Source organism: Cyanistes caeruleus, chromosome 6 (assembly GCF_971803275.1).
Source record: "Cyanistes caeruleus chromosome 6, bCyaCae1.hap1.1, whole genome shotgun sequence".
Taxonomy (NCBI): Eukaryota; Metazoa; Chordata; class Aves; order Passeriformes; family Paridae; genus Cyanistes; species Cyanistes caeruleus.
This window is the reverse complement of record NC_141706.1, coordinates 32,215,130-32,242,889: the sequence shown is the minus strand read 5'-3', so window position 1 is coordinate 32,242,889 and position 27,760 is coordinate 32,215,130. Positions and strand designations below refer to the sequence as shown.

Genomic DNA, 27,760 nt, shown 5'->3' with positions numbered 1-27,760 from the left:
TTCCCCTGCAGAAAAACCCGAAAGGCAGCCGGCTCCAAGGGCGTGTGCTGCAGGGAGATGGGCCCCGCCCGGCTGAGGGGAGCGCTGCTGGCACCGCCTCTCGCGAGGCCGGGCCGGGCCGGGGCGGGCCCGCGGCGCTGGCAGTGGCTGAGGCAGTGGCGGTGGCAGAGGCTGTGGCAGTGACAGTGGCTGTGGCAGTGACAGTGGCTGTGGCAGTGGCTGTGGCAGCGGGACGGCGGCGGGATGTTCAGCTGGCTGGGGAAGCAGGGCGGCGGGCGGGAGCGCGGCGGCGGCACCGACGTGGTGCAGACGGTGACCGGCGGGCTGCGGGACCTGTACCTCCGCAAGCTGCTGCCGCTGGAGGAGCACTACCGCTTCCATGAGTTCCACTCGCCCGCCCTGGAGGACGCCGACTTCGAGAACAAGCCCATGGTGCTGCTGGTGGGGCAGTACAGCACCGGCAAGACCACCTTCATCCGGTAGGTGACCGCGGTGTGCGGGCCCCGCCCGGGGAGCTCGGTGACCCCCGCTGCCCGCCCGGGGAGCTCGGTGACCCCCGCTGCCCGCCCGGGGAGCTCGGTGACCCCCGCTGCCCGCCCGGCGGGGCGGTGCTGCCTGCGGGAAATCCCTGCCGGGCTGCGGCCGAGGCCGGGCAGCGCCCTGCCCGTGACAGGGCTGGAGCCTGCCCGCTCTCCTGCCGAGGATGGTGCCGCTCCCGAGCCTGTTACAGGCTCTGTAGCTCGCCGCTTGCTTCCTGTTCAAGAATATTATCTCTGTTTCATGTTCTGCAGAGAAAGTGTAACCCCGCTGTCTACTTCCTCTTAGTTCTTTTATTCCCTGAGTTCTTTCAGGGGAAAAGCAGGGGCTTCGTGCTGAAACGGTATGACTGCGCTGGCCGTGAGGGATCACTTAACCTTATCTCCTTCCCTTTCTTTCCCGAAAGTAGCTTAATGCACAGATCGGATGTGATCATGGAAGAGTAACGTGGCAAGAGTTTTGGGCAAAAAACACGTGGTGTCTGGAAATCTTCCCTTCCATGTGCCTTTTTTTAAATCAATTGCATTGAAGAAGCAGTGTCACTACTAAGGCAGCTTAGCTGTGTTGTTCCTGTTGTAGTATTTTCTGTCTTTCCTGTATTCCTTATTTGTAAGTTTCTTATGAACTGATTTTAAGGAAGCTGAAGCACAATAGTGTCAATCTGTAAATATTTTGCATATGTTTGAGTTTCTCTCTCACATGCCCCTTAAAAAGCAGTCTAAGGTTTTGCCCAACTCTGCAAAAGACACTGAGAGGTCGCTTGGTTCACTTTTTGACCTGCTTATATCTGAACTTCATTATACTCCTTCTGTAAAATTTACAAATGCTTATCTTTCAGTTCCAAAGATTACAGGCAGCCTTTCCAGAACGCTCTTTTCCTCTTGCAGTGCAAAATACCTACCTCCCCTCTCCATTGAAGACGGATGTTTACCTTTAATCACCTGAGAGCTTTCCAGATGTTTACAGAACTAATCATGTGTCTTTTCAGGTTTCACAGCTAGCTAATTGAAAGCTTGAAATTGAACATGGTTTCTTAATAATCAACTGATTATTGCTGAATTCCCCAAACACATAAAAAGAGGTGTTTCTCAGAGGAATATTTTTAAAATAAAAGTAAGGCTGTAATTCAAAGAAAATAAACTTAATTTTAAGATCTCGGCAGACAGTCACAAGGTGGTGAGGGAAGGAGGGGTTGTTGGTTTCAATTTTTCCAACATTTCTCTAGGTATACTCATTCATTTTCTTCTTTAAAATTATAGTTGCCTTGTTAGTCTGTATATATTTCCAGATAAGTGTTTTTACTTGCCTTATGGACAAGGGAGAACACAGGTAATACAGAGGGAGGCAGGGACAAGGGAGAACACAGGTAATACAGAGGGAGGCAGAATGGTCACAAATATGTGTATACCTGCCTGTCAGCAGAACAGTTGTTCTGTTATTTGCAATTCATAGAAAACTCTGTCTCTCCCCTCCTGAGACAGTTTGCCTTAGTTGAGAACACAGGTTCTTGATTTATGGACATTCATCTTTTCTGTCCTTTCTAGCTGCCCATATTTGACTGAAGTGCAAGTCAGTATTGTGCTTAGAGACATTGATATTCCTTGCAGTGCCTTAGGTGTATTTTTACTACTGTTGCTCTGTGAGTAACTTGTTATCGCTGTAACAAAACTGAGCAAAAGCGTTCTCTGATTGCAACACACAGTCTGAATGAGAGAAGACCTATACTTTATTACAGCTCTTGCCAGCTTTTTTTTTTTTATTATTTTTTTTTTTATTTGTCAGTGCCAGATGAAGATGCCCAGACAATTTTGACAGAGATAAAGTTTTCAAAGATGTTTTCTTATGTGTTTTATTAAAATACCTGACGATACAAGAGGTGGGTTCTACTATGATGTGCCCTTATTTTTACCCTCTTACCCCTTTTTGCTGTGCTGATTTTAGGTAGCTTGCAGAGCAGTTTAATCTTGTGCAAGGTATTGGAAAAGACAGGCATTGACTGTAGAGTCTGAATCTGTAGCAGAATAACTTTTATTGCTTCTGAAGGATCTCACTGTGATCAATACTCATTACCTCAGTGTTATCTATAGCATAGATAATAACTGGCTGAATCAGCATTAAAAGTGCTCAATTGAATATGGGCAGCAACGTAGGCAATTGTGTCACAGCGACTGTTACTCAAAATCCAATTTAGGGGAGAAAAGAAGGGCAAAAAAAAAAAAGAGAAGTTCTTGTATTCTGTGTGCAAGACTTGGAAGAATACACGGGAAAATGTTACAGTGTCCAGGTCAGTCAGAAATAAATTTCCCACCTGGTAGGCTGAATTTCACATGGAAAAATGTCATACCCTCTCAAGATGGTTATAATCCTATATTTATTGTGGGTTTCCTTAGAATGAAGTAAAGCTATAGGGGATGTATTCCTCCAAACCTTTTAATAGGAAAACATAATTTAAAATCTTAAATAAATAATTAAAAACTGCTTAAGATAATTAAGAGTGCCTTTGTTCACATTTCTTGACTTCATAGTCAGGAGGGCATCAGGTCTACCTAAGTGTTTACTATTGGGTTTATGTGTGAACATAACAATTCTGTTTAGCTGTCAAATATTCATTTGGGATTTACTTTGATTGAGACATTATCGTGAGAACTTCACATTTTCATACCTCTGACACATCCATATCCACCCAGTTCCTTCCACTAAGTCTTTATGGAAAACACCGATGTACCAGTGACTAAATGTCCCTGGGGATTAAGATATGCAAACAAACACTTCCAGGTTTCTAACAGCTCTTCTGTTTTTTCACTCAGTGCTGTTTATCCGCTTTAGCACTTGGAACAATGCAGTGAAACCAGTCAGTTTTTCTGTCTAAGGTGTAGTGTGGTGATAGTTTTATTCATATATTTGACAATTCTGACAATTCAAACAAATACATCTAAATATTAATGCCTGTCCAACTGTGTTTAATGAAGTAGGAGTATGATGAAAGACAGTTATTATCTTACAATTACAATTACAGCTTCTGTAATTGTCTCAATTTCTCATGCCTGTTTTAGGAAAAAGAGTGGGGAAAGGAGGGACAGGAGAGGAGAATTGTACTGTATGAAAAAGAGATAGGAGGTAGTCAATGCAAATAGGCAGTTTCTTTCATTCTGTTTTAAAAGTGTAGGAGACTGATTTTGTTTTAAGAAAACATGAGACAAAGCAGAAGTAAATTCCTCAGATTGCCAGGCTGTGTTTTTACTTTGCTTGCAGGTATTACTCAGAGGTTAAAAATTGTAAACTTCCTGCTATTTAACTCAGCCAGGATTGACTTTTGTGAAAGCACTCTTTTGTATGCATAATATCTGGAGTCTGCAAGTAGTGTGCAATCACTTCTGCAGCTGCATCTGTTTCTTCGGGGGTGAAGTGGGAAGAGGGTCCCTCTTAATTTCTTTGGGTGAAAGCTGTAGCTCCTTCACTAGCTCTGCATGAAAACTTTGAGTTATTTAGAGTGGAATTCTTACTCTAAAACAGTCTGCAAGTTTTGCTGTGTTAAAAAAAAATAAATAAGAAGCAGAATACTTGGTGCAGTATGTAGTATGGAGGTGGACAGCCTAAAAAGGAGCCAAGAGTTTATCTCCCAGTACATCACAGGGTATCCCTGTTCAGTGCTGCTCTGTCCAGCTCACTTGCTTTTGTGCATTAATGTGCCCTAGCTAAGGCATTTAGACTTCAGATGCTAATGAGTGTCTTCCACTGTGAGTAATCTTTTCTATCTCTGGAACTTTGTCAATTAGTTTTCCATAGTCTGGCTATACATCTTGCAGAGGAACATAGATGAATGTTTATTGGCAAAGCTGAAGGGTTATAGCCCAGGTAAAAACAAAGAGAGAAGAATCAACAGGATGTCTGTTGTTTGATCTAGACTGTCTTTGGGGCATTGGTTATTTTTAAGCATTCTTCCTGTGAACCTTTTTGAACTCCTTCTCTGCTGAAAATTCCTGAGAAGAGCATGTAGTTGCAGATGCTGAAAATCCAGGTATTTTCCTGTGCTAATGTAGCATTTGGTACAGAAACATTGGCAGCTTTTCAATTTACAGAAGACTACTCTTACCTTTTGTGTGAGTAAGTAAAATTGGTTTTCCTTGCTGAGAAGTGTGATTACAGTGTGTTGTGGCTTAGCCCACCTCACAGCTCCAGCTTGCAACCAAGCACCACACAGCCACTCACACCCTGTGCAGCCAGATGGAGGAGAGAATCAGAATGCTGAAAGTGAGAAAACTTGAGATAAAGGCAGTTTAGTAGCTACAGTAAAAGCATCATAGGCAAGGCAAAGCAAGGAAATCATTCACTACTTTCCATGGGGAGGCAGGTATTCAGGTGTTCCCAGGGAAGCAGCGCTCTCTCATCATACGTAACAGTAACGTGGGAAGAGAAAATGCTATCATTCCAAGTGTCTCCTTCTTCCTTCTTCCCCTAGCTTTACGTGCTAAGCATGGAGCCAAATGGTACAGGACATCCCTTGGGTCAGTTGGGATCAGCTGTCCCAGCTGTGTCCCCTCCTAACTCTGTTCATGGGTGGGGTGAGCAGAAAAGCCCGAGATTCTGTGTAAGTGCTGTTCAGGGGTAATGAGGACATCCCTGTATTGTTAACGCTTTTCAGCACAGATCCAAAACACAGCCACATAGCAGTTATTGTCCCAGCCAAACCCATCACACTTGAGCACAGCCAGTGCTCAAGAAGAGGTTTATTTTAGTCTGTACTAATTCTTGATGTGCAGTTGTGAGCCAATCTTAATGGAAAATACCTGTGCTGCAGAGTGATCCCTGTGTCTGTTAAATAGTTGTACCAGGCAGAGCATTATGACTGTTGGGTGGGGCTTGGTATTTGGAAGGAGGTCTTGCCTTCCTGGATTCTTATCACTATAAAAGACTGTTTTTTAAAACTGCCTTTATGACATTAACTTGGGAGTATCATTGCATTTCAGTAGCACTTTATTCTGGTTTAGTAATTTCCATAAACAGCTAATCTGAATTTGCACAATTGACTTCAGAGCAGCAAAAAGAGATGTTGGAAATCATGAAAGGTACTCCATAGCTCTAAACATGCAGCAAATTCATGAGTGGGCCATGAAATTACTATTTTATGCATCTAAAAGACCATCACTAAATTTCCATAATCATGCCATAATTGGTGAGTTTACAACAGATGGCAATTATCCTGTTACTCAGGAGGTGTCTGCTCCTGCATTCAGATCCCACCATGTAGTTCTCCTTGACCTGGATGTGGAACTTCACTCCTGTGTATTTGATTCAATGTATGTATATTGAATATACATTATATTCAACAATATATAAACAATATATTCTTTACTGCTGCTCTTGGAGCACCTTGTATATGTTGTCTGTCAGCTTGCGAGTTGCTGCCTCTGTCAGCAGAAGCCTGGGAATGGCAATTTTTATCAAGAGAAGAGCTTATTTACAAGCCTCTTAGAGACCCTTACTCTTTTAAAAGGAGGACAATGAGGAGAAGCAACGTTAGAAATAGAACGTTTTATCATGGCAAGTTTAAAACCTTATTTTAGGAGGCAGAAATATAATTGATCTTTTAAAATCAAAGTTGTGGATAACTCCAATCAGGAAAATCTTGGTGGCTCTTGTGAGTTTGCCTTGATGTCCTGTTTTAGAGAACTTTGGTCTGCAGTGATATTCTGTGAAGAGGTGGGAACACACTTTGGTGTTTCAGATGTTCTGCTGTTTGCCACAACGCTTGAAAATCCTGGATTTCCATGAAGGGTTCACCTGGTGAGGAATTAAAGTTTTGTCTTCATTTCATTTAGATAATTTCATGATCTAATTTGTACAGTGAGGGATCTGCATATTACACACCTGTGTGGGCAGGGAAGTTTGGGTGTTGTTTCATTTGCTTTTGGAGAGTGGTCAGTTTTATTTCCCTGTCACAGTGCATTAGGTACAGCTTATTCTAGAGATAAAACAGATTGATGTTGGCATGTTCTGGCATGATTGTTCTTATGTTCCTCTTTCCTCAAAAATTTTAGCATTGGCATTTTTTTAATTTATTTTTTTGGAAGCAGAAAGCTACAGGAAATCTCATGTAAATAACTGTTTCATGCTCCCTGATCATAGGTTGAACTAATGGGAGCTAGATTGCTAAGGCTAGTGGAAAACAGTCTTTGAAATTTGTAACATGTATTTCGTTCCTTAAATTCAGCTTCTGTGCACTGATCTGTAAAGTTTGTGAATGTTTGGGTACTTTATTTGAAGACAGAGATTGTTCAGCAAATATAGATGCTAGGTAAAATGTTTTTGCAGCAGAAGCAGTCAGCAAGTCCTCTCAAATCAGTATTGATTTAGGAAATTATAGCAGAATAGGTACTGTTGGATTAAGTCCAGAATAAACTTTTATTAAAAGAGCAGTTTTCATATAAATGCACTAAAACATAACTAGTACTGTCATTGTTGGCAGGACCACTGCCTGTGCCTGAAGAAGAATCCTCATGTAAATCCAGTTTTGATTCTGTAAATAGCTGAATTTATTAAAATTGTGGGGGTTTTTTTAAGAACTGCAGGATGACATTGAAAACACTTTGTTTTAGTCTTGAGCACCAAGATGGTGCTGTTGTGACTGAGGCAAATAACAATCATGCTTTAAAGTTAAGCAGTGTTGTCTGTGTTTCTGTGAAGGTTGGCAATTCTCATCGAACGCGTGCTAGAGAGAGGCTTGCTCGAAGGACTTGGAGCTGTTTTTACTTTGCTCTTGCAGGCCTTGAAGGGATGCAGGCAGGCTTTTTATGTAAATAAATGCCCTGGTTCCATTAAGTTTTAATACTTAAATACACAATTCATTTCAGACCTTGTTGTCTGGAAAGTCAAAGCCCTCTGAGTATGTGCTATGTCTTCTCTCAGTGGACTGTGCAAAGGGAGGTGCAAGATGGTTTCTGGTGTTTTAGCAATACCTGACTCGATGCTTTTTGGAAGTACTTTATTGTTGGGCCTAAATTTCTGAAGATCTGTCTTAAGTAACAATGAATTTTTCATGTGCAAGTCAAAAGAAAAAAAAAAATTTCTTGCTCCCAAACATACAAAATTCTACTGTCTCATGATGGTTCTCTTTGCCTCTGATAGGATAAGTTAAAGTCAGTGAGATCATACTGAGTTAATTGAAGGGTTAGATCTGTCAGCCAACTGAATCTGCTCACGTGCAGCTTCAAACCATTCCCTTTTTGTACCAGCAGCACTGCTATAGGCTTGGAATCACTCAGAAAAGCAGCCGTGTGTTGTAGTGTAACCTACAGCACTCAAATCTTTGGTAGAAGCATACACTTAAATGGTTGAGGTGCTGCATTTGAGGGAATGCTTTCCACATTGTCTTTGTAAAGGGGTTTACTTTATCCCTTAACCTAGATGTTGTGAAAAACTAATGCAGTTCCCTCCCTCCTTCCCAAGTTAACAGAAATAATGAAATGCAGGTAAATGTAATCTTACTCTTAGAGAATAGGTATATCCTTGGGAAATTTCAAGCAAATGGTAGGGATTTGCTTTTGCCATGGATCCCTATTGTGTATAAATACATTTATGTGTTCTCCACCTCCAGATACCTGCTCGAGCAAGACTTTCCAGGCATGCGGATTGGGCCAGAGCCTACCACCGATTCCTTTATTGCTGTAATGTATGGAGAAACAGAAGGAAATGTTCCTGGAAATGCCCTGGTTGTTGATCCCAAGAAGCCATTCCGGAAACTCGGCCGCTTTGGAAATGCTTTCCTGAACAGGTGAGACCATCTTGCTTTCTGTCTTCTGATGATTACATTTAAATTTCGACATGTTCTGTTTTGAACAGCATGGAATAAATATTCAGATACAAGCAGGAGTGGTGGCAGTTCAGGTGAATTAAATAAAAAAAAGGCAGTACTAGGTAGGGTGGCATTATGATAGAGATACTGAGTTATCTGAATAGAAAATAGTTGTTAAAACCAGTTCACAGAAAACTGTAGAAATGATCCACTGTGTGACTTGTTTGTGAGGCATGATGCCAGGTGGAACTTGGGATAAGTTTATGCAAAAATTCTACTCATTAAAACTGATAAGTTAGTACTGTTATTAAAAACTACCATTGAAAAAAAAAAAAAAAGGGAACAAATGTTTTCCCTTTGGTGCTATCTTGTTCGTTTCCACTGATTTCACTGGATGTCTTGGTATAGTTTTTTTAAGTTGTAAATTGCTGGGAAATGTAAAAAGACCTACAAGAATGGAGAAGATTCAAATGTGCCCCATGATAAAATAAAAATTCAGTCTGTTAAGTGTTTAATATCAGCTACCTGGTGTTCAGGTACTTCCCATAGACTGGGGAGATAGTGTTAGCTTCTGCTGTGTATTTGTAGAAAGGGAATCGTTGCCCAGGGGCTGTGAGTATTTTGACAGTAAACTTAAGTAGCATGCTAAATATTTCCAGTTGAAAGTTAGTTACTAATAACTCCATTCTTATTGTCTGAGAAATCACCTTGTTTTCTTCCTGTATTTGATGGTAGCTTGACATGGAGGCCTCACTTTGCAAGCCAATTAATCTAAATTGGTTCTTTTTAACAATAAACTTTCCTGTTTGGCTGATAAATACTGGCATGCGTGTTAAAAGTTCATAATGTACAGTTTTATCTCTTGCTGTGCTTATTCAAAGAAAGTTTATAGCTGCTTACAGTTGGCTTGGTTATCGTTTTGCAGAGATAAGAATATGCACTGTGGGAAGCTATAGTCAGGTCCCATTTTAAATAACAATTTTGAGGTGATTGGCTGCATTCTGTCTTCCAGATCACTGTTCTGTTTTTCCCTTTCCTCACCATGGTGCTCTCTCTACAAAAAATTAATATACTTACAAATTATATAAATTGTATTTTGCATAATATTCAAATATTTGCACAGAACATTTAATAGTGATATGTGTTTGTTTGGGTGAGTGGCAATGTAATTTTTTGCCTAAATCATCTAACTAGTTGTGTCAGGTTCCGACTGTTATGCAGGCGGGATTATTTGCTAGCTAGAAAGATGTACTTTCAAAGCAACTGACTAAATGATTCCATTTCTTTTGGTCACTGTGATATTGTTGTATTGAGGTGCTGTGAGCACCCTTATCTTCCCCAACAGTCACTTTTACTCGTTAGTTATTCAGCAGAAATCTAGGTGCTTATCTTTCCCTAGCATTTTTCAAAGCTTACCCACTCCTTTCTCTTTATGACTTCAGCTAGATGGAATTGTCTTAGGCTTCAGTATCTTTAATTTCCTACCAGGTTACCTGTAGTCATAGTATATATTTTACTTTGCCTTCTCTCATTTTCCATGCTGACAGTTCTTTTTATCTGATACTGCATTTTTCACTCCTGCCTTAAAAGACTTTTGTCTGCTTCCTCCCATCCCATCCCCCTCCCCATTTTATTTTTTAAATGCTTTCCCAATCCTAGTGTTTTGTTTTATGGAGGAACTTAAGGCTGTGAACACTTAGACTGTGAAGTTGAGTGCCCTTTTCATCCAAGTGTAACAATCAAAATGACAGGAAACAGGGACTGAGGTAATGGAAAAAATGAAACAAACAAGAACATGGTATCACAATCAAGGCTTGTACTTAGTAATTAGCTGCAGTAATTTATTGATGTTACCTTGCTTTTGTCTTTTTCCATGACCCCTTCTAATTTCCCCCTGTATCTCACTGCTTGTGGGAGGTGTTCTTCTATTGATCTCTTACTTACCCTTATACTTTTAAGAAAAGTTGGGGAGGAAATGGAGGGAAGACAGGACCTAGTGTCCTAGCCCTTGGATGCTGGTGAGGGAAGAATACTGCATTATACCAGAAAAGCATGTAAATAAATATGTGCTGCTGAGAAAAAATGTATAGTCCTAGTCTACTTTGATGTGTCGTAAGAAATTACAGTAATCTCATTCATACAACTGTTTTTGCAGCCCTTTTTTAAGTCTGTCATTCAGGTGGATGGTAGTTTTGCTTTTTATGATGCAGCACTTACATGACCTGCATGAAGTGATATGTTAAGAAATAAGTCTCAGTGTTGAAAAGGGATATTCAAATACCACTATCATTACTGTTTTAAGTTGTCTAAAGTATTAGTCTGAGGCAAGATTTTTAACCCATCGTTCATCTTTATCTTATGGACATGTTCTAGAAGCTAACAAGCAGTTAATTCTGAGTTCATGCTCCTATTTCCTATGTTTACCATGTACTTTCCTCCTCCCATTGTCACTAATGACTGCTGCAAAGATGGCAGTGTCTGAGGCCTGTAATTCTCCATTTTCTCACATAGTCTTTCCCAGTTTGGGTGGTGCCTGACTCAATACACTGCTGTATTGTTCAGCTGGCATAACAGTGCCTTTCTCCCCATGAAATAGGTCTAGAAACATCTTGCTGATACTGAACAAGCACTGGACTTTCTAAGGTTGGATGAGAGTGATAAGAAAAGATATACAAGAAAATTCAGTCTTCACACTTCCAAATTTATGAATGCTACTTCATGCTGTAGATACTAGTGATGTATGTATTTTTGTAATGGCTCACATGATTAATTGTATTTTCTTTGTCACTTGTGCACATCCATTATGTTTTCACGTAATGTGTTTGCGTTCACATAGCACTGCCTTTAGGTTTTGGCAAGTTCAAATAATGTAATTTCCTCAGATAATACCTCACTGCTCTTTCAAAAATATTTCTTAAGCTAGTAGAAAACTTTCAAGAGGAAGAGTTTTCTTGAGATACAAGGTATTTTCTATACCTGGTATAGAAAATATATTATATATATATATAGAATATATATGTAATATAGAAAACATATTCTATACACACTGAAACAAACAATACGTTTTACATGATGTTTCCATACCCTCTGTTTCTAGCAGGCTCAGATGGCTGCTGTTTCCTTATGCCCCTTTGGGTTTCAGGGAGAGACGCAGGTGGTGCTGCCATTTCTGTTCCATCTAGGAAGGCACACTGTGTGCTTTTGTTAAAGGCTCATTGCTACAGGGTCTCTTGCAGGTGCAAGGTGAAGTGAGGTGTTAGGACTTCTTTTCTTCCCAATTTCCTTTGAATAATTTATATTGTATAAAATACCATCTATACTTTGATATAGTTTACATTTTGTGATATTTGACTGGCTGAACTGTTCCTGACTCAGATCATCCAAGGCCTTAAAGGTCTCATTTGATCTTAGCACAGCTACGGTTTCCTGTCTGTGATACCCTGTTTTTTGCGGCAGTGTGAAGCCCTGGGTTGAGGCAGGGCTGCCTCATCTTGGAGCCTGAGGCTGCAGCTTCACCCTGTGTGGGGCAGCCTCACAGGAGGGTGGGTTACTCTGTGTGCTCCTTAGTATCTTCAGCTGCTTCCTGATAAGAAGATTAAACTCTTATGCAAATCTCTTTAATGCAGGTTATGATGGAGGGCAGTGAAGTTCTTCAGTCATTAGCTATCCCAGAAGCATGATTGTAGCTTGCATGTGACACACCAAGTGTTCTGCACAGCTCTCAGAGTCCTCGTGAATTATTTATTTTTCCCTAATACCACTATTGAATTTGCCTCCTGTTGCAGAGGCAGGAGGTTATTGTTTAGAGCATACTGTGTGTAACTTGAACTCTTGCTTCTGGCAGTGTGATAGTTTTTTGGCTGGGTTTGTGGGAGAAAGAAACACTGGTGTTTTTCACTGGTGCCCCAGCTGAGGAGAGTGGTGGGTTAGGGAGTAGGGGTCCCTCAAACACCGCTAAATCAGGTGAGAGGGAGATGTGGCAGGGACTGGGACATAAACATATTGTCAGTATGGCTTTCTGCTTGCTCCCCCTTTCAGTCATTCAGTTTGGACATTAGCTGGAGTACATGAAGAATTTTCCCTTGTGTGTACTAATTTTGGTCCTAGCAAAATGGTGGTTTGATGAAGTCTTTTTAATGTTGCATTTAAAGCCCAAGTTGTCAGCTCTTACAAAATTTGAAGTCTTATCAGCACTTATCTATATATCTATCACTATCAGTCAGTACAGTTCTATAAGGTTTCCATGTGTTTTCTTTTTTGAGAAGCTCCCTTCATAATTTTTCTTTAACATGTACGATTGCAAAACACAGAGGATTGCCAGGATTCAGAAACTTTTTTGCATCTCACTTGAGTCTTTCTAAAATCAGATATATAATGGGGAGCTCTCAAGGGACAATCTGCATATGAGCTAGAGCTATTGTTAATGGGTTTTTTCCCTCCTTTCCTGCAGGTTCATGTGTTCTCAGCTACCAAACGAGGTCCTGAAGAGCATCAGTATCATTGACAGCCCTGGCATCCTCTCTGGAGAGAAGCAGCGCATCAGCAGAGGTGAGTTGCAGAGGTTTATAGTAACCAAGCTCACTAAATTTTTTCTGCTCTACTGGACAAATCAGCATCCTAATCTTTGGGGAGCCTGTTTTAGTGGTACTGTATGGTGGTCTGTCCCATACTTTTGTACTGCAAGCCCTGTACAACCTATATTGTAAGGCTGGATGTCACTTTGGAATTTTTTCTCTTGGAAGCTGGTGGGGGTTGGTATTTCTGTCATCCTGCTGCTAGGGCTGCAAATGGCTACAGTTGCATGGTCTGTTGACTAATTAGTGCTCTGTCACTCCTGAGAAAAAGCTGTATTTTCACCATTTTAATTGCTTTCCATGAAGTAATAATGACTCATATATACTACTGAAGTTCATGAATGAAGAAATGTTTCATAATAGCTGTAGGTAGGTGATGTCTGAAAAATTCAGGGGTGAGGCTATAAATAAAGTGGGTTTTTTGTGGACACAGTTGCTGGAGTTGCTTTTTCAGGTTGCTCAGTCATGCCATAAAATAATACAGTCAAAAGAGGAAGTCAAATGGTAGAAGGAGAAAGAGCAAATGAGAATATTTTTAATAATATGAAAATTCTGCAGAGAACTGAGCACTGTTTATCAAGCTGTTTTAAACATTCGCTTGTCTGGAGAAATTATTTAAACAGAACAGTATAATGTAAACAACTTTCTTCCTTGCATTCCTCAGATGCATTTAAGTGCATGTCACTTTTCTGTGGAGTTGTAAATGGTGGTGATGCAGGGTGTGGCTTATGCTGCCCTCTGTTTTCAGACTTTTGCTTAAGAAATGGAAACTTGTGTTTCATGTCTCTGTCAGAAGAAATAAACAGTTCTTTAACGTGTCAGACCTGGGATTTTTTTAGGAAAATCAATTTTTTGAGGAAATCCTGATACAAGCACAAAATATATGATGGCTATGCAACAATAGTCTTGTCTTTATAATAAACTGACAGAATAAGGGACTCATTTCTTAGGACTATAATATTAATTATGTGTACCTAGTAAACTGGTCTACCAGATGCTTCTGGATTCTTTGTCCAGTGATGTTTTGTCCTCTTTATTACTCATAGTTGTGTGGTTGTACCAAATATGAGGTTTTGGGAGTTGGCTTTAAAGCACTGTTCTCTTAGTGTCCCAGGCTTTGAGGGCAGGTTAAATAAAGGTTTCGTATGCTTAGACATCAGCATACAAGAAATCATCTACAAGCACCCAGGCATTTTATTACATGCTCATATTCCACACTATCATGATTAGAAATTACAACACTCAGCCTTGGCTGAAACACTGCACTGTCAGATACATTTCCTGTAAATGGCTTTTGGGCTGCTAATTCAGTTTGCATATAGGTGGTTTTGTGGAGCACAAACTTGACTTCTCCTGTGATGCTGCACACAGCAAGCTTTGTCTGACCTACTTCCTGAAGGAGTCAGTCTGACTTAAACATATTAATGCTGTAAGTCTAATTTAGCACATTTTGAAGTTTGAGTTGCTTTGATGATGTTCTAAATTATTGTGTGCAAATAAGTAGGATTGTACAAGATGCTTTCTTGTTTCTGAATGCATCTCAGTCAGAGAGGGTTCTGCTTTCTAGAACTTTAGCTTGTGTCTAACGTTTGTAAGCTGCAGCTTTTCTTATTAAAAATGTTTGATGGAAGAATCAACATTGCAGGGCCTCAGAGTAAGACCTTGTCTCTTTGCTGTTGGTGTTTTTTTCCCATCTCGCTAGCTACTACTTAACTATTTACCTATGAGTGAATTGACAGGTATGACTAGGAGTAAGTTGAAGCCTTCTGAAACCAAGAGAGGACTCAAATATTAGCTTTCATTTTAACATGCATGAAAACAGTAAAGGGACTGTGTAAAATTAGAGGGCATGCACAATTTCCCAGCATGCTCTATTTTTAACTCTGGAAAGCATCCAGGCCACAGATGAGGGAGCTGATTTCTTGAAGGGTCAAAAATATACACAGAGGGCAACATTCAAAGATGTCTCAAGACACACCTTTCCCGCTCCTGTTGTCAGCAGGAGGCTGTGCCAGAAGCTTCCTGCCTGTCAGTTCAGGGGCAGTGTAAGTGTCTGGAGGAGAATATGCAGATGTGTGCCAGCATTGTCCCATGGTCATACAATGCCCAGCCCTGTCCTGCTTCTGTGGCATCCCTGGTGATGTTCACGCCCTTGCAGACAGAAATGCCTGTGTGGTCTGCAAGATTTGGAAGGGAAAACGAGTGGCAGGATGTAGGGAGGAACCCCTTTTAGGAAGGGAGAGGGTGTTTCATTCATGATTGGGTGGTATGAAGGCAAGTATTTCAAAAAGTATGGGTAAAGAGTTCAGGGGAAAATGGATATTGTTTTTTTTTAAAAAAGCAAAAAGCTGCCAGTACAATCTTTGCTGTTCCTTACTCATACTAGATGAGTCACATCCATGCCAAACCCGAAGGTGTATCACCAGTGGTGACTCTATGGATTAGATGTGTCACTTCTGAATAAGGAGTTCCTGAATAGTTTGTTGTGTGGATTAGGTACCAGCTGAACCCGTAAAAGCAATTAGACAGCTGCTATGAATAGGCTTTCCTTTAGAACGTGATAAAGCTTGTTTCAGGTGATCAGAAAGGTCATTGCTCATGTTCTGTAACCTGCCATGTCCTCAAAGCCATCAGCAATGCAGTCATGTTACTTGTAAATTGTACTTTGTTAGTCTGCCGTGGCAAAAACAACAGCAAATTCTGCAAAGTACAGAGAGCTGAGTTTGAAAATGATTTTAAGATCCAAGTACTTCTGGTTGCTGACTTGCACTGGAATGCTTGCAATTGCAAAAATGGTTGCACATGGCACCATTTTCCTTGATAATTCAGATAAGCAGTGCTACCAAGGTGACCAGTATTGGCAGTGATGAGGAGAGATTGTGATCAGAGCCCCACAGTCCTGTTCAGTTTGGGTGCTGAGCTGGAACCAGACTCCTGGAAAGAGGCAAATGTGGGTGTGAGACAGAAAAAATGGCAGCGATAAAAAACAAAAGGCGGTAATAGTGAGACTGGTCCAAGGAAATGCAGGATACAGTTGTCCTGACCTCCCTGTCCACTGATACTGTCCTCTTGAGTAATAAATCTCCTTTTTGCCCCCAGGTAGAGGCTGTTATCTTCTTGTTCTCTATCCCCAGCCCTGCCTTCTCCAAGACTCACTTTTCTGTATGGTAAGACTGTAACGGTGTGTTCTTCTTTCAGGCTACGACTTCTGCCAAGTTCTCCAGTGGTTTGCTGAGAGGGTTGACCGAATCATCCTCCTTTTTGATGCCCATAAGCTGGATATATCTGATGAGTTTTCAGAGGCCATTAAGGCGTTCCGGGGCCAGGATGACAAGATCCGAGTGGTGCTTAATAAGGCTGACCAAGTGGACACGCAGCAGCTGATGAGGGTCTACGGTGCTCTGATGTGGTCCCTGGGAAAGGTGATCGACACGCCAGAGGTCCTGAGGGTCTACATCGGCTCCTTCTGGGCCCATCCTCTCCGAAACACAGACAATCGAAGACTCTTCGAAGCAGAGGCACAGGATCTTTTCAGGGATATCCAGAGTCTCCCGCAGAAGGCTGCTGTGAGGAAACTCAATGATCTGATTAAAAGGGCAAGACTCGCAAAGGTAAGAAAAGAGAACAAAATTGAATGAGCAGTCTCTGCTGCTCTCAGCATGTCCTTTCTTAACCTTCCCAATTTTTCTCTTGCTATAAACTTATTTTTAGCACAGTTTTTAATCTTGGATTGGATTATCACTTTTTCAAGGAAAAGGTAGTCACCTGGGGAGAAAGCTATTGGGAGCAGAGAGGAACTCTTATTTCCCATGCAGTTATCAATGCATTTTCCTTGAAACACATTTTAATGTGAACTTCTAATCAAAAATAAGAGGACTTGCAATTCCATTGGTATATGAATACTTGTTTGGGGGTGTGTACCACATCCTGTGTTGGCTTATTTAACTTCCTGAATATGAAGACAGACTTTTGGGGGTTTTTTTTGGTGGGGTTATTTTTTGGGGCTGCAGGAGGGCTGTTGGTTTGGAGATTTTTTTTGTGGCCTGAGCTTTATGGCACCCCAAAAATTCCATTTAAAATCACAATGATGTTGTGTTAAAAGTTGCTCTGATCCCACAGCAAACTCAGATCCAGTCTGTTTTGTAAATGTTGGCAGCATTTTGTTTTCATTTGTTACAATAATTGAAGGAGTGTCAGTTGAGTAATTTTTAGATATTCCTATGAAATGTAAAATAAAAATGGATTAAGGTAAATACAGAGCTCAGTGCTTGTAGGGATATGTTAGACAGTCACGGAAGGGGAATAAACTGTTTATCTGCAGGAAAGCAGCAATGTAATCCAGTGTCATTTTTCTGCCTTCCAAACTGCTCTCGAAGTACTGAGAGTCAAAAATTGCTTTTTATAGCATTGAGTTTAGGGTTTATTTTACCCTATTTTTGTGCTACCCTCTTCTTAATGTTTTCTAAAGCATTTACGGTAACTAGAAACAAAAGCAAACTTTTAACACGCTGTCAAATTTGGGCATTAGGCTTTTTTTTTTTTCCCCCCTATGTCCTGTGACTCACTATCCCATTTTGAAGATGGGGACTGTTCTTATCTACAAGAAACACATGTGCTTACTGGCAGACCTTAGGCCACTTTAGAGTACACATGTGAAACTGTTAGTGCTTATGAATTATAAACATATTCTTCTGGGTTTGATAGAAATATTATTTTAAACATAAGATCCATAAAATTACTTACAATTATTTATAAATGCTCTAAAAAATGCCCTTACTGAATCCATTCTGTAGTTCTGGATAAATACTCGTATCTATACTCTTGGAAAATTTCATGGGTTTATGCTTCTTTATGCTGGAGTTTTTTCTCCTCTAAAGAAATGTAAATTTATTTGCCATTAAAATGCATAACTCTTTTTGGATATAAGGAAGCATTGTTGTGTGAAAGTTGTGAACTTAAGATGTGCACATAAAAAGCGCCTACATCACTTTTCTTTTTCAAGCAAAGATTTATTTTCTGTTTCCTCCTTAACAAGTAGGGAAATGAAAGGGCAAGCAACTGCCATGTGCAGATTGTGCAAGGTTTGTGTAGAATGCTATAATGCACATTCTGTCATGGTTTGGTAGGTATTAAGTATTATACAACACCAAAGCAATCATTTGTTTTACTGATGCTTTTTTATGGTAGTTTGTCTTCCTTCAGTTTTCGAAATTTATTGCTCAACAGTCTGATAGATATTCCTGATTTTTAACTCTTTTTTTTTCTGTGTGTGTGAAAATTGTAAGTAACTTCTGTTTTGTGGACAGCTACATTATTTTTAAGTGAACAAGGACCTGAGATCTGTAAAGACGTGCTGTTGTGGGAAGACATTTGTTTGCCATGGTCCTGGCCAGGTCAGAGCTTAGGAGGACAGTTTGATAACATCAAGTTGTGGTAGCCACGCATTACTTCTAAGAGAAGGCTCTGCCCTGGTGCCTTCCCTCTTGTGTGCAAAATGAGCATCAGTGTCCACACAATGAGCTGGATAGGTGAACTCACCTCAGTTAGGAAGTGCAACCACTGTTTCTGTTCTGGAATTACTTGCTCTGTGGCCAAACAGATCCTTTTGGTGGGGAAAGGTGGTAGGAGAATGGCAAGGGGGAGGAGATGAATGGTTCAAAATAAAGGCATAAGGAAGGTGGGAAGGATAGGAAATTTGATGGCAATGCAAAAGGCAATGTGTTTAAAGGCATCCTAAATTAATGTCTTTCCTTATAAGCTGGAAAGGCTCTACTTCTCTCCCTAGGGCTTCACAAGGCAGCCCCACGGCACACTGCTGCTATTGGAACTGGCTCCTCTGTCATCTGCATAGGCAGCTGCATAAATACAGACTATAGGTACTCACTTTTCTGTGAGTAAATAGGTGGGAATGCAATATCACTTCAAATAGACATCCTGGCCTTAGCATACTTGGGTTACTGGAGGAGTTATCCCATTGATTCCCACAATGGCAGATGAGTTACAAATCACAGAGATTGAGCAGTATGGCTGGAGCTCTGTGTATAGTGTCAGGACATGGGTTCTGGGGTCTTGCTTTTTCTCTTGCTGCTGGTACTCACAGAATGCTGTACCAGGCTTCTCCTTAAAACAGCAAGCGTGCATCTGTATTTCTTTGAAATGTGTTTCCTTTCTCTCTGCCTCTCAAAGGAATGCTGAAAGCAGCAAAAGCTAATAATAACTAACTGATAGCTAACTGTTCATGTAAACACGAAGTTCCAGAAACAGTAGTTGATAATATCTTTCCTTAGGGAAACGTATTTCTGTTTTCTTTTTATGACCAAGGTGAGGAACACTACTGTTAAGTGTTGGTAAACAGTAGTTCTGATTTCACTTTTGCTTCTTTTTAGGTTCATGCTTATATCATCAGCTATCTGAAAAAAGAGATGCCCTCTGTATTTGGGAAGGAGAACAAGAAGAAGGAACTAATCAACAAGTTGCCAGAGATCTACATCCAGCTACAAAGGGAATACCATATCTCAGCAGGGGACTTCCCTGAAGTCAAGAAAATGCAGGTAAGATGGTAGATTACCATTTCACTGGAATAACTCTTAACTTTGTAGCAGGATTGCCAGATTGGAAAAGGTAGAACAGAGCACCTCATCATTACAGTTTAGAGTCTTTGGCAGTAGAGCAGTTGAGGTGACAGTCATTTGACTGATAAGACATTAGAGTGACTTGGAAGTGGTACAGACCAAAAGAGTGGTAACCTGCTTAGAGTGCATTCACTGATACAGGAATACATAAAGAATATGAAAATAAGGAATAAGGAATCTGACCTTCTGTCCTTTTAGTCAGTACTTGGTGTCTCCTGGCAGAAAGTACTAAAGGCTTTGTGCAAATAAATTGGCAGTGAACACTCAGAGATTAAGGGAAGGGCTTCTTGTTTTGAATCCTAAATGTGGTTATATTTATCATTTTGGGAATGGTATCAAATATTTGTGTAGGTGAAGATATCCTTAGTCATAAATTCATTTTTACTCTACTTTGTTCCTGTTTTTCTGGTACTGTTTCCCAATGAATAATAAAGGCAATGTGTTACTTTAAAAGTCCAGCTTAAAACCTTTTGCTTCTGAAAATAGTCTTTTGCTTTTTTCCTGTCTTGTTAAGATTGTATTCTCTGAAGGAGAGAGAAGTTCTTGGTTTATAACCACAACTAATTTTTAAATACATTTTGTCTCCTCCTCGTTTGGACATCCTGCAGTCTTTCAACCAATTTTCTGTCACTTTCTGTTTATTTCTGGTCTCTTATTTGAGATAAGTTGTTTAGAAAATATCCCTGAGAAAAACAACTAATGCTGTGTTATCAGTGATTTCAAGCATCGACTGGCAATTTTTGTATCTCAGATCATAGGCTTCTTAAATGGACTTTGAATTAGAGGATAATTGAGCTTGAAAGCTGAAGAACAAGGTATCAGGAGCCTGCAGTTTGCTCTGACAATGAACTAGCCATAAGTGTGATAGAGGATGTTTGCCAGATGTGTCATTCTGACAATATATGTGGTACTTGCACAGCTAATCATCAGGAGTGATGATTGCCTGATTATCTGTAGGAAGGCACAAGTTTCTTTCATAAGCTAAGATATTTAACCTGGGAATCAAGTATTGGCATGAGATAGCAAATCACAGATGAAGCACAAGATGTATTTTAGCCAAGTTTTCACAGGCAGGATTGTTGGAAGGGTTTCATGAGTTAAGCTTTGAAAGGGGATTTTGTGGCAAAGGTTGACTCTCTCTTCCCTTGCTGCTTTTGTTTGTGATGCAGAATGTAAGATCTGAATGTTGAAACAAAATTTGAATGAAACTTTCAAACTTACCGTATCTGTCAGATAAGCCTCAGCAGCAGATGGCAGCAAGGAGAGATCAGTCACTTCTGTAATGAGGAGCAAAACTGTGTGAAAACAAAATTGTGCCAAAACCGATAGCAAGTTGACCTTTGCTTCCTGAGATTTATTGCACTACATAAATTTACTCTGATCAGGTGCTGTAAATCAGGTGATTGTGTATAAATGTCACCTGAATAGAGTTGTTGGTTGGCTGTTTTTACTCAGTGCTCCAGGTTTCTTTGGTTCATGTCATGATCATTTTAATAAGTAATGGAGCAGCTCCTTGAGGTGATAGATGGGATTTGTTAAAGCAATTTAACATCATTTTACAGAAGGTGGGAGGTAGTGGTGGTGATGTTTGGGTTTTTTTAACCTTTTCCACTGTAACTTTCTCTTCTTGGCAAGCATTTTGTATGTAGAAAAAATGTAATACTTGCCTAAAGCATTTTTAATTTTCCAACACTGTGGTATAAAACATGCTTGGGCTTGTGTTGGAATAGTACATATTACCTAGGTGAACATCTCATTGGTGCTAGGAGAATGAAAACTCCACAAATTCTGCAGGGACCATCTGACTTAGTGAGTTCTGGCAGCACCACTATAAAACATTGCTGCTGTTAACTCAGTTTTTCTTAATTGGTAGAGGACACTTCTTCCTGAGAACCACAACTGAGAAGTCTAATCTAGAAAATCAGATCAGTCCTGCAAACATTTGATTTTATTTTTAACTTTAAACACTTGCAAAAGTGCTAGCAGGACTGAGGATTTACTTGCATACTTTCTTTTATGTTTGGAAAATAATCACCAAATGGAAAGTTGCTGGGCAACATTCAACTGCTGTGGTTTTATCCACTGCACCTTGAAAATTTTATTGTAAATGTAATTTAATAGACAAACTCATACACTGTTGCAAAATTGTCTTGGTGTGTTTGATGAAATATATTTGTTGTATGGTACATATGTGTCACTTTTGTTTCTCCTTCAAGAGGAGTTTCAGCTATAGAAAAAGCTTCAAAAGACACTTCAATTTAATTAATACTTGATTATTTTAATAATTTGACACTGGTTCTGTAAACTTTTGTTTACTGGAAACTGTAAACTTTCGTGTACTGGAATAGTTTTTAACTACTGTCACTGTGTCATTCACAGGAGCAGTTGGAGAATTGTGACTTCACTAAATTTCATTCTTTGAAACCAAAGCTAATTGAAACTGTGGATAACATGCTGGCCAACAAAATTGCCTCCCTGATGAACCTAATCAGACAGGAAGAGAGCAACATGCCCACAGAGATGGTACAAGGTGGAGCATTTGATGGCACCATGGCAGGACCTTTTGGCCATGGATATGGGGAAGGTGCTAAGGAAGGAGCTGATGAAGAGGAGTGGGTTGTTGCCAAAGATAAACCTGCTTACGATGAGATTTTCTACACTCTGTCACCAATCAATGGCAAAATATCTGGGATTAGTGCAAAGAAGGAGATGGTGACTTCTAAACTACCCAACAGCGTCTTGGGCAAGATCTGGAAACTTGCAGACTGTGATGGCGATGGGATGTTGGATGATGAAGAGTTTGCATTAGCAAAACATCTCATCAAGATCAAACTGGATGGATATGAACTGCCTGGCACGCTACCTTCCCACCTGGTGCCACCATCTCACAGGAAACCTTTCCAGACAGCAGAATGAACAGTACAAGGAGAAGAATGAGGATTTTGAAAATCCCACAGGAAAGGTGTGGAAAACACCAAAATTTGAAGTTAAGCTTAGATCCTTTAACCTCACAGCACATTTCATGCAAGCTACTGAAGTTATAAGCATGGCAGCAGGGAAACATTCATGTCACTGTCCCTTCTGACCTTCACTCAGACATGCTTATCACAAGTGCCTTATAATAGCTCTGTCATAAGGTGAAAATTATGTTGTACTCCTGTGTCCACATCTCACTGCCTTTACAACCATAAAACAGAAAATGTCACGTATAAAAGTTGCTGACCTTCACCAAACCTAAATACTGATCAACCTTAAGTGTCTCCAAACTATTCTAAATAGCACACTGAAGCTCAAAATGTTAAATTCACCTGCCTATGCAAGGAATATTTAGATGCTAGAAATGTACTTAAGCCATTGAGTGAATGTCAGCATCTCTATATAGTCAAAGAAAAGGCTGATATAAAAGGAATTTCTTTTTTTCCTTTTATTGTTTAATTAGATTTAGAAAACAGTAGAAGAGTGATGAGAAGAGTCTTGTACATGCTCAGAATTTGGGCAAACTTGTTTTAAAACTTCTGATTCTACATAGAACTGCAAAATACTAAAATTACTTTTTTGATCTGTCATTGTGTCTTATCTGAAGAGCAGCTTCTTCAGTTTTACACAGCACTATGCATTCAGTGTTAACATTAGAAGAAATGAGATCTGCTTTGTTCCTTGGATTTATAATTTCCTTTGCGGTTTAAGCTTAGCTTCTCTGCAGACAATGAATTTCTGAATGGTTCAAAGTGCCAGCGGAATGGTTTCTTAAGCTAAAAAAAAAAAAATGTTTGCATTGAAATTAAGCTGCACTTTCTATTCAGAAGAAGTGTATTGCTCAAAGTCAGCCTTTTCAAAGCACATTAGATTGTCTCAGGATATTTTCCTTGGTATTTAATTTCTATTTACAGCTAATTATACAGTTATGTCTGTGTATTTTTTAATATATATTTAAGAGAAGTTTTTAATTCTTTTGCCGACGTGTGGTTGACAACCACAAAAGAGAGATTAAATTCCCATGGCAGCAGATTTGAAGGATGGGGAGGCTAACAGGAACTGTTACATTGATTGTAATAAATGATAGACTCATTCCCTCAAATATTACTCCTTTATTGAAAACATTACTCCTTTATTGAAAACAATCCATGAAAGGAATGGATGCTTAATAAACATTTATTTTCCAGCAACATACAATCAAAATTGAACATACTGTCTACTTACAACTGATGTTTATCAGTACCTTAAAAGAAGGCAAGTCTTTGGCCCTGTGAACTTGTGTCTTCCAGGGAGGGCCAATTCTTTCCTAAAATCAAATTTGGCAGTCATTTCTGGTCTGTGTGTATGAGAAGGAATTGATTTGTATTCCATTTGTCATAGGAAAGACCCTACACATCAAAGGTACTGTAGTTTTGAGCACTTTTTTTGTTAAGTCTCAGTAAGTGGCAGCAGTAATGCCTTCTGAGACAGAGCAAGCCAAAAAGTGCTTTAACATCCTTGCAATAGGGGTGGGAAGGGAAATAGTTCGGATATTGTCTCCCAGTTAAGGTTTTAGTCACGCTTCCGTGTTCAGTTTTGTGCATTATCCAAGAAAAGCCTCAGCTTCTTTTTTTCAAATCATATATTTGTAGGTTGTCAGGTTTAATACTTCACATCTTTCTGGACCTCTCATCTTTCCACATCTGTTCTATTCTGAGGTGCAATTTCCAGGAACTTTGTCAGGGCTCTTCCATGGGAAAACAATGATGCTATTTTAAGTAATGGCAGAACATCACCTTTACCTTGCCAGGTTTCTGGGCCTGTATCAAGGATGTCCTGACATAGTTAAATTGTTCTGAGGACTTCATACTTTTTTTATTTATTTTTTTTTTTTAATTCTTAGGTGGTTTTCCTGTCATTCAAGCATACCAACTTTATTTCTGTTAGACCTAAATTAGGAGCCAAATTAACCTTAGTGCATCTCTGTGCACTTCAGTAGAGCTGTGAAACTTGATGCTGCGCCTACCTGTGTGACTGTACATCTGCAGAGTAACTATTTTCTATGGAATTCATTTTTGATTGAACAAAAATTAGTCTATGGAGATTGCAGGTGTTAAGAAAAAGAAAAAGGCTGCAGAATTAGTACTGTGTGTTTGTTTGTGGATGGTGTCTGCAGTCAATACCACTTTATACACTACTGACCAGCTTAGTACTAGAGACTGGCTTAATCAGGAAAGCCACCAGGAGAAAGAATGCAAGCTTCTGTATTGTGACTACTGTAGTATAGGTTCTAGGAAGGATCTGTAGTGAGAGGATCTAGGAAGCTGCTGATCTTCTGACTCTGCCTTACCTCGCTTTGCAGGAGCACAGGGCTGCAGGGGTGGGCTCCTGCCAGAGTTCCCACCCCGTGTAGCTTCCAGGGGTGACGCTCCAGGCACATTGGAGCCATGTGATCCCGTGCCATTAGAAATATCCTCCTTCAGCGAGAAGAGCAGGATAGTTTCAGTGGCTTTATTTGATTTTTCTAGTTCTGTTGAGAGCACAGCCTTTTCCTCAGTCTCTGTGACAGTATGCTAACTTGGTCTTAAGGCAGACAAATTGAAATACATCATGGTGATAAGTTAAAATATTTTGCCTAGATGGGGTTGTAGTATTTTGCTTTGTGTTCCTGTAGAATTTGAAGGATGAATGCATGAAGCATGTATAGAAGTAGAGGTTGATTTTCTCTGGCTGTCTGGAGAAACAGAAGTGTTTTGTGGTCAGATCCACAGCTACATAAATGTATTTATTTCTAGGTATGTGTTACAGTGAACTAGCATCACTCTTAGATGATAGGAATAAAGTACATTTCATGTGGACTTTAAACAGAAATTTCTTGCACAGCTAAACTGATGGAGTAGGTTGCTGCTTTTCAGGGGAGGGGATGAAGAAAGGATGAGGATGTTGGATTGACTGGACATTTTATCCCTAGGATTAAAATAACATTTTCTGTAAGATCATTCAAAGCTATCTGTAATTCATCCTGTGGAATCTGTGCCCACTGATGTAGTACTGTCTTAAACTAAAGTAGAAACTGCTGCTTTTATCTTTTCTCCAACTATTCCACAACCCAGTTTTAATTTGTGAACCTAGTTCTATTCCTTCAGAAATTAGGAGTTTTTGTTGTAGATTGCAACAGAAAATGTTGGCCTATGGTTCATAACCACAGTACAGGACATTGAGAGACTTAAAAGCTGTGACAGCTTGAAATTGGAGAGTTTAAAAAGATTTTTAAGTCAGGGTGAGGTCCCAGTTGTTAATTGGGTGTGGATCTGTATGGAATGTGGTCTCAAAGCAGCAGGTATGTGGTCCCTGGCTTTCAACATTGTTTATTGCCAACACTTGAAATGCACCCTCTTTTTCTGTCTAACACTTCCTTCCCTTCATAATGTGCACTCATTTTGGTGGCTCTTTAAATTGTTGGATCTCAAGCAGAGTTTGAGGTGTATGGTTTGATGGATATGTGTAACTTAGCACTGAGAAAATGATCATGAACTTAATTTTCCATTTCACATGCTCACCTTTTCTAATATTTTTGTTAAACACTGTTTTCACTTAAAAGGCACTCTGATTTTTTGAGGAAAGGTTTGATCTGTTCAGTGTGCTTCAGTTTGTCCAGCTAAGAAAACAAAGTTGTAAGTTCATTATTGTTGCACTTTCATTACACAGTAAATTCTTTGCAGATACTGTAATATATTTTAATATGCTTTGTAATCATTTTTAGAAAGCAGTGTTTAAAATTGCTGATTTAATAAACTAATATTGAACTACCTGAGATTTTGGGTTGTGTGCTTCTTTCTGGAAGATAATCTTTCAGTACCTGGAATTTTATAATCCTGCTACTTAAGGGTCATAGGCAGAGGAGCTATTTGGCAAGCTGCTGATTTCCCTACCTCAGTTTATGTGTCCATAATAGGTTCTGGCTATTTCTTTTCTGTGCCCTTGAACTGGTGGCTGAAACTACTGTTTGTGCCAAGGCATGATTCCAGAATTAAATTTATCTGTAAAGAATTAAAAAAACTCCCACAAACCTCCAGCACCTTTCTGTATTTAGCATGTTATAGCAGAATGTAATTTTGAAGCTTCCTAATGTCTAAATGTGGAGGTTTTGTAAAGTCCAAGCGTGGAACATAAACGTAAAACTTCCTGTGGGTGGATTGAAGGTTTGAAAGTTGATCTGAGAGGTGGTGCTTTTAACTTCAATGGAGGTACTAACCTTGAAAAATAAGCATAGATTGAATAGCAGCATAGCAAAAAGCACTTTGATGTGTTTGTCCCAAAAAACCCAAAGACATCTTCCACACCATGCTGCCTACTACTTGAGAATAACCAATGGTACCAATAGAACATTTGCTGTAACATTGTGCTGGAATTAATTCCTTCGGCCCCTCTCTTTCTCCTCTAGGCACCATCAGGATGCTACAGTTCAGCCATTGCTCCTGCTGTGGTCAAATTTCAGCTGCTGTGCAGTTCCTATGTAGCAGTGGTGGCAAAGCTCCTGGCTCCTGGTGCCATGTGTCACCAGTGTGTTTCACTGTGTTTCAAAGTGAGTGTTTCACACGCAGACAAAGTGTGGGTTCCTGGAGGCTCTGTAGCTCTGGAACTGCAGCAACTTGCTGGAACTGCTCCTTTTAAAACTAAAAAATAATCTGAGGAAGGTGAGGTTTTAGTGTGGTTTGGAGGTGGGAAGGGTAGCTCTGTGGGGTTTTATTTTTAATAGAATGTTGTTTTACATGCTCCTCATATAAGACATTTCAGACTTTGAGAAATTTACAGCACACTTCAGCAGCTGTTCTCTCTAATCCACAATTCATATTTGGATAGTAGGAAAAGAGACAAGTGCCCATGGCACCAGTTTAAGTTTTGCAGTAATTGTTACTTCTAATATTTGGCACTCTTAAACTGTGAAATATTTCTGGTTTGACTCTGGTGGCAGTACTAACCTTGAAAAATAAGAGTACTGGTGTGCCACTTAATTTCTCCAAACCTTATTTACTCCCATGTCTGGTGCATTTGTAAGGCCTCTGGAGCAGACACTGCTCTGGGTTTCTCTGATCTTGCCATGCTGCAAGTACTAAGAGTGCAGAGGACCTTTTGAAAGCGTGGCCCTCAGGCTTGCCTGACATAGGTAGGAAAACACAGGAGAAAAGTTTGGCTGCCTTGCCCTGCTCAGACAGGTGAACAAATGCATCTGTTGAAAGTGCCTTCCTTCACTCAGGGATCACGGCAAT

At 39.9% G+C, this 27,760-nt stretch overlaps 1 protein-coding gene across 1 annotated transcript; it reads left to right on the top strand.

Moving 5' to 3' along the window:
• The first annotated feature begins 52 nt into the window (after positions 1–52).
• EHD4 (EH domain containing 4) lies at positions 53–26,304 on the top strand. Its single transcript, XM_086894279.1, has 6 exons — positions 53–479; positions 8,132–8,308; positions 12,780–12,877; positions 16,102–16,514; positions 19,290–19,454; positions 21,915–26,304. The coding sequence occupies exons 1-6, from the start codon at positions 244–246 to the stop codon at positions 22,449–22,451; spliced, it is 1,626 nt and encodes a 541-aa protein (XP_086750405.1). The 5' UTR covers positions 53–243; the 3' UTR covers positions 22,452–26,304.
• The last annotated feature ends 1,456 nt before the right edge of the window (positions 26,305–27,760 follow it).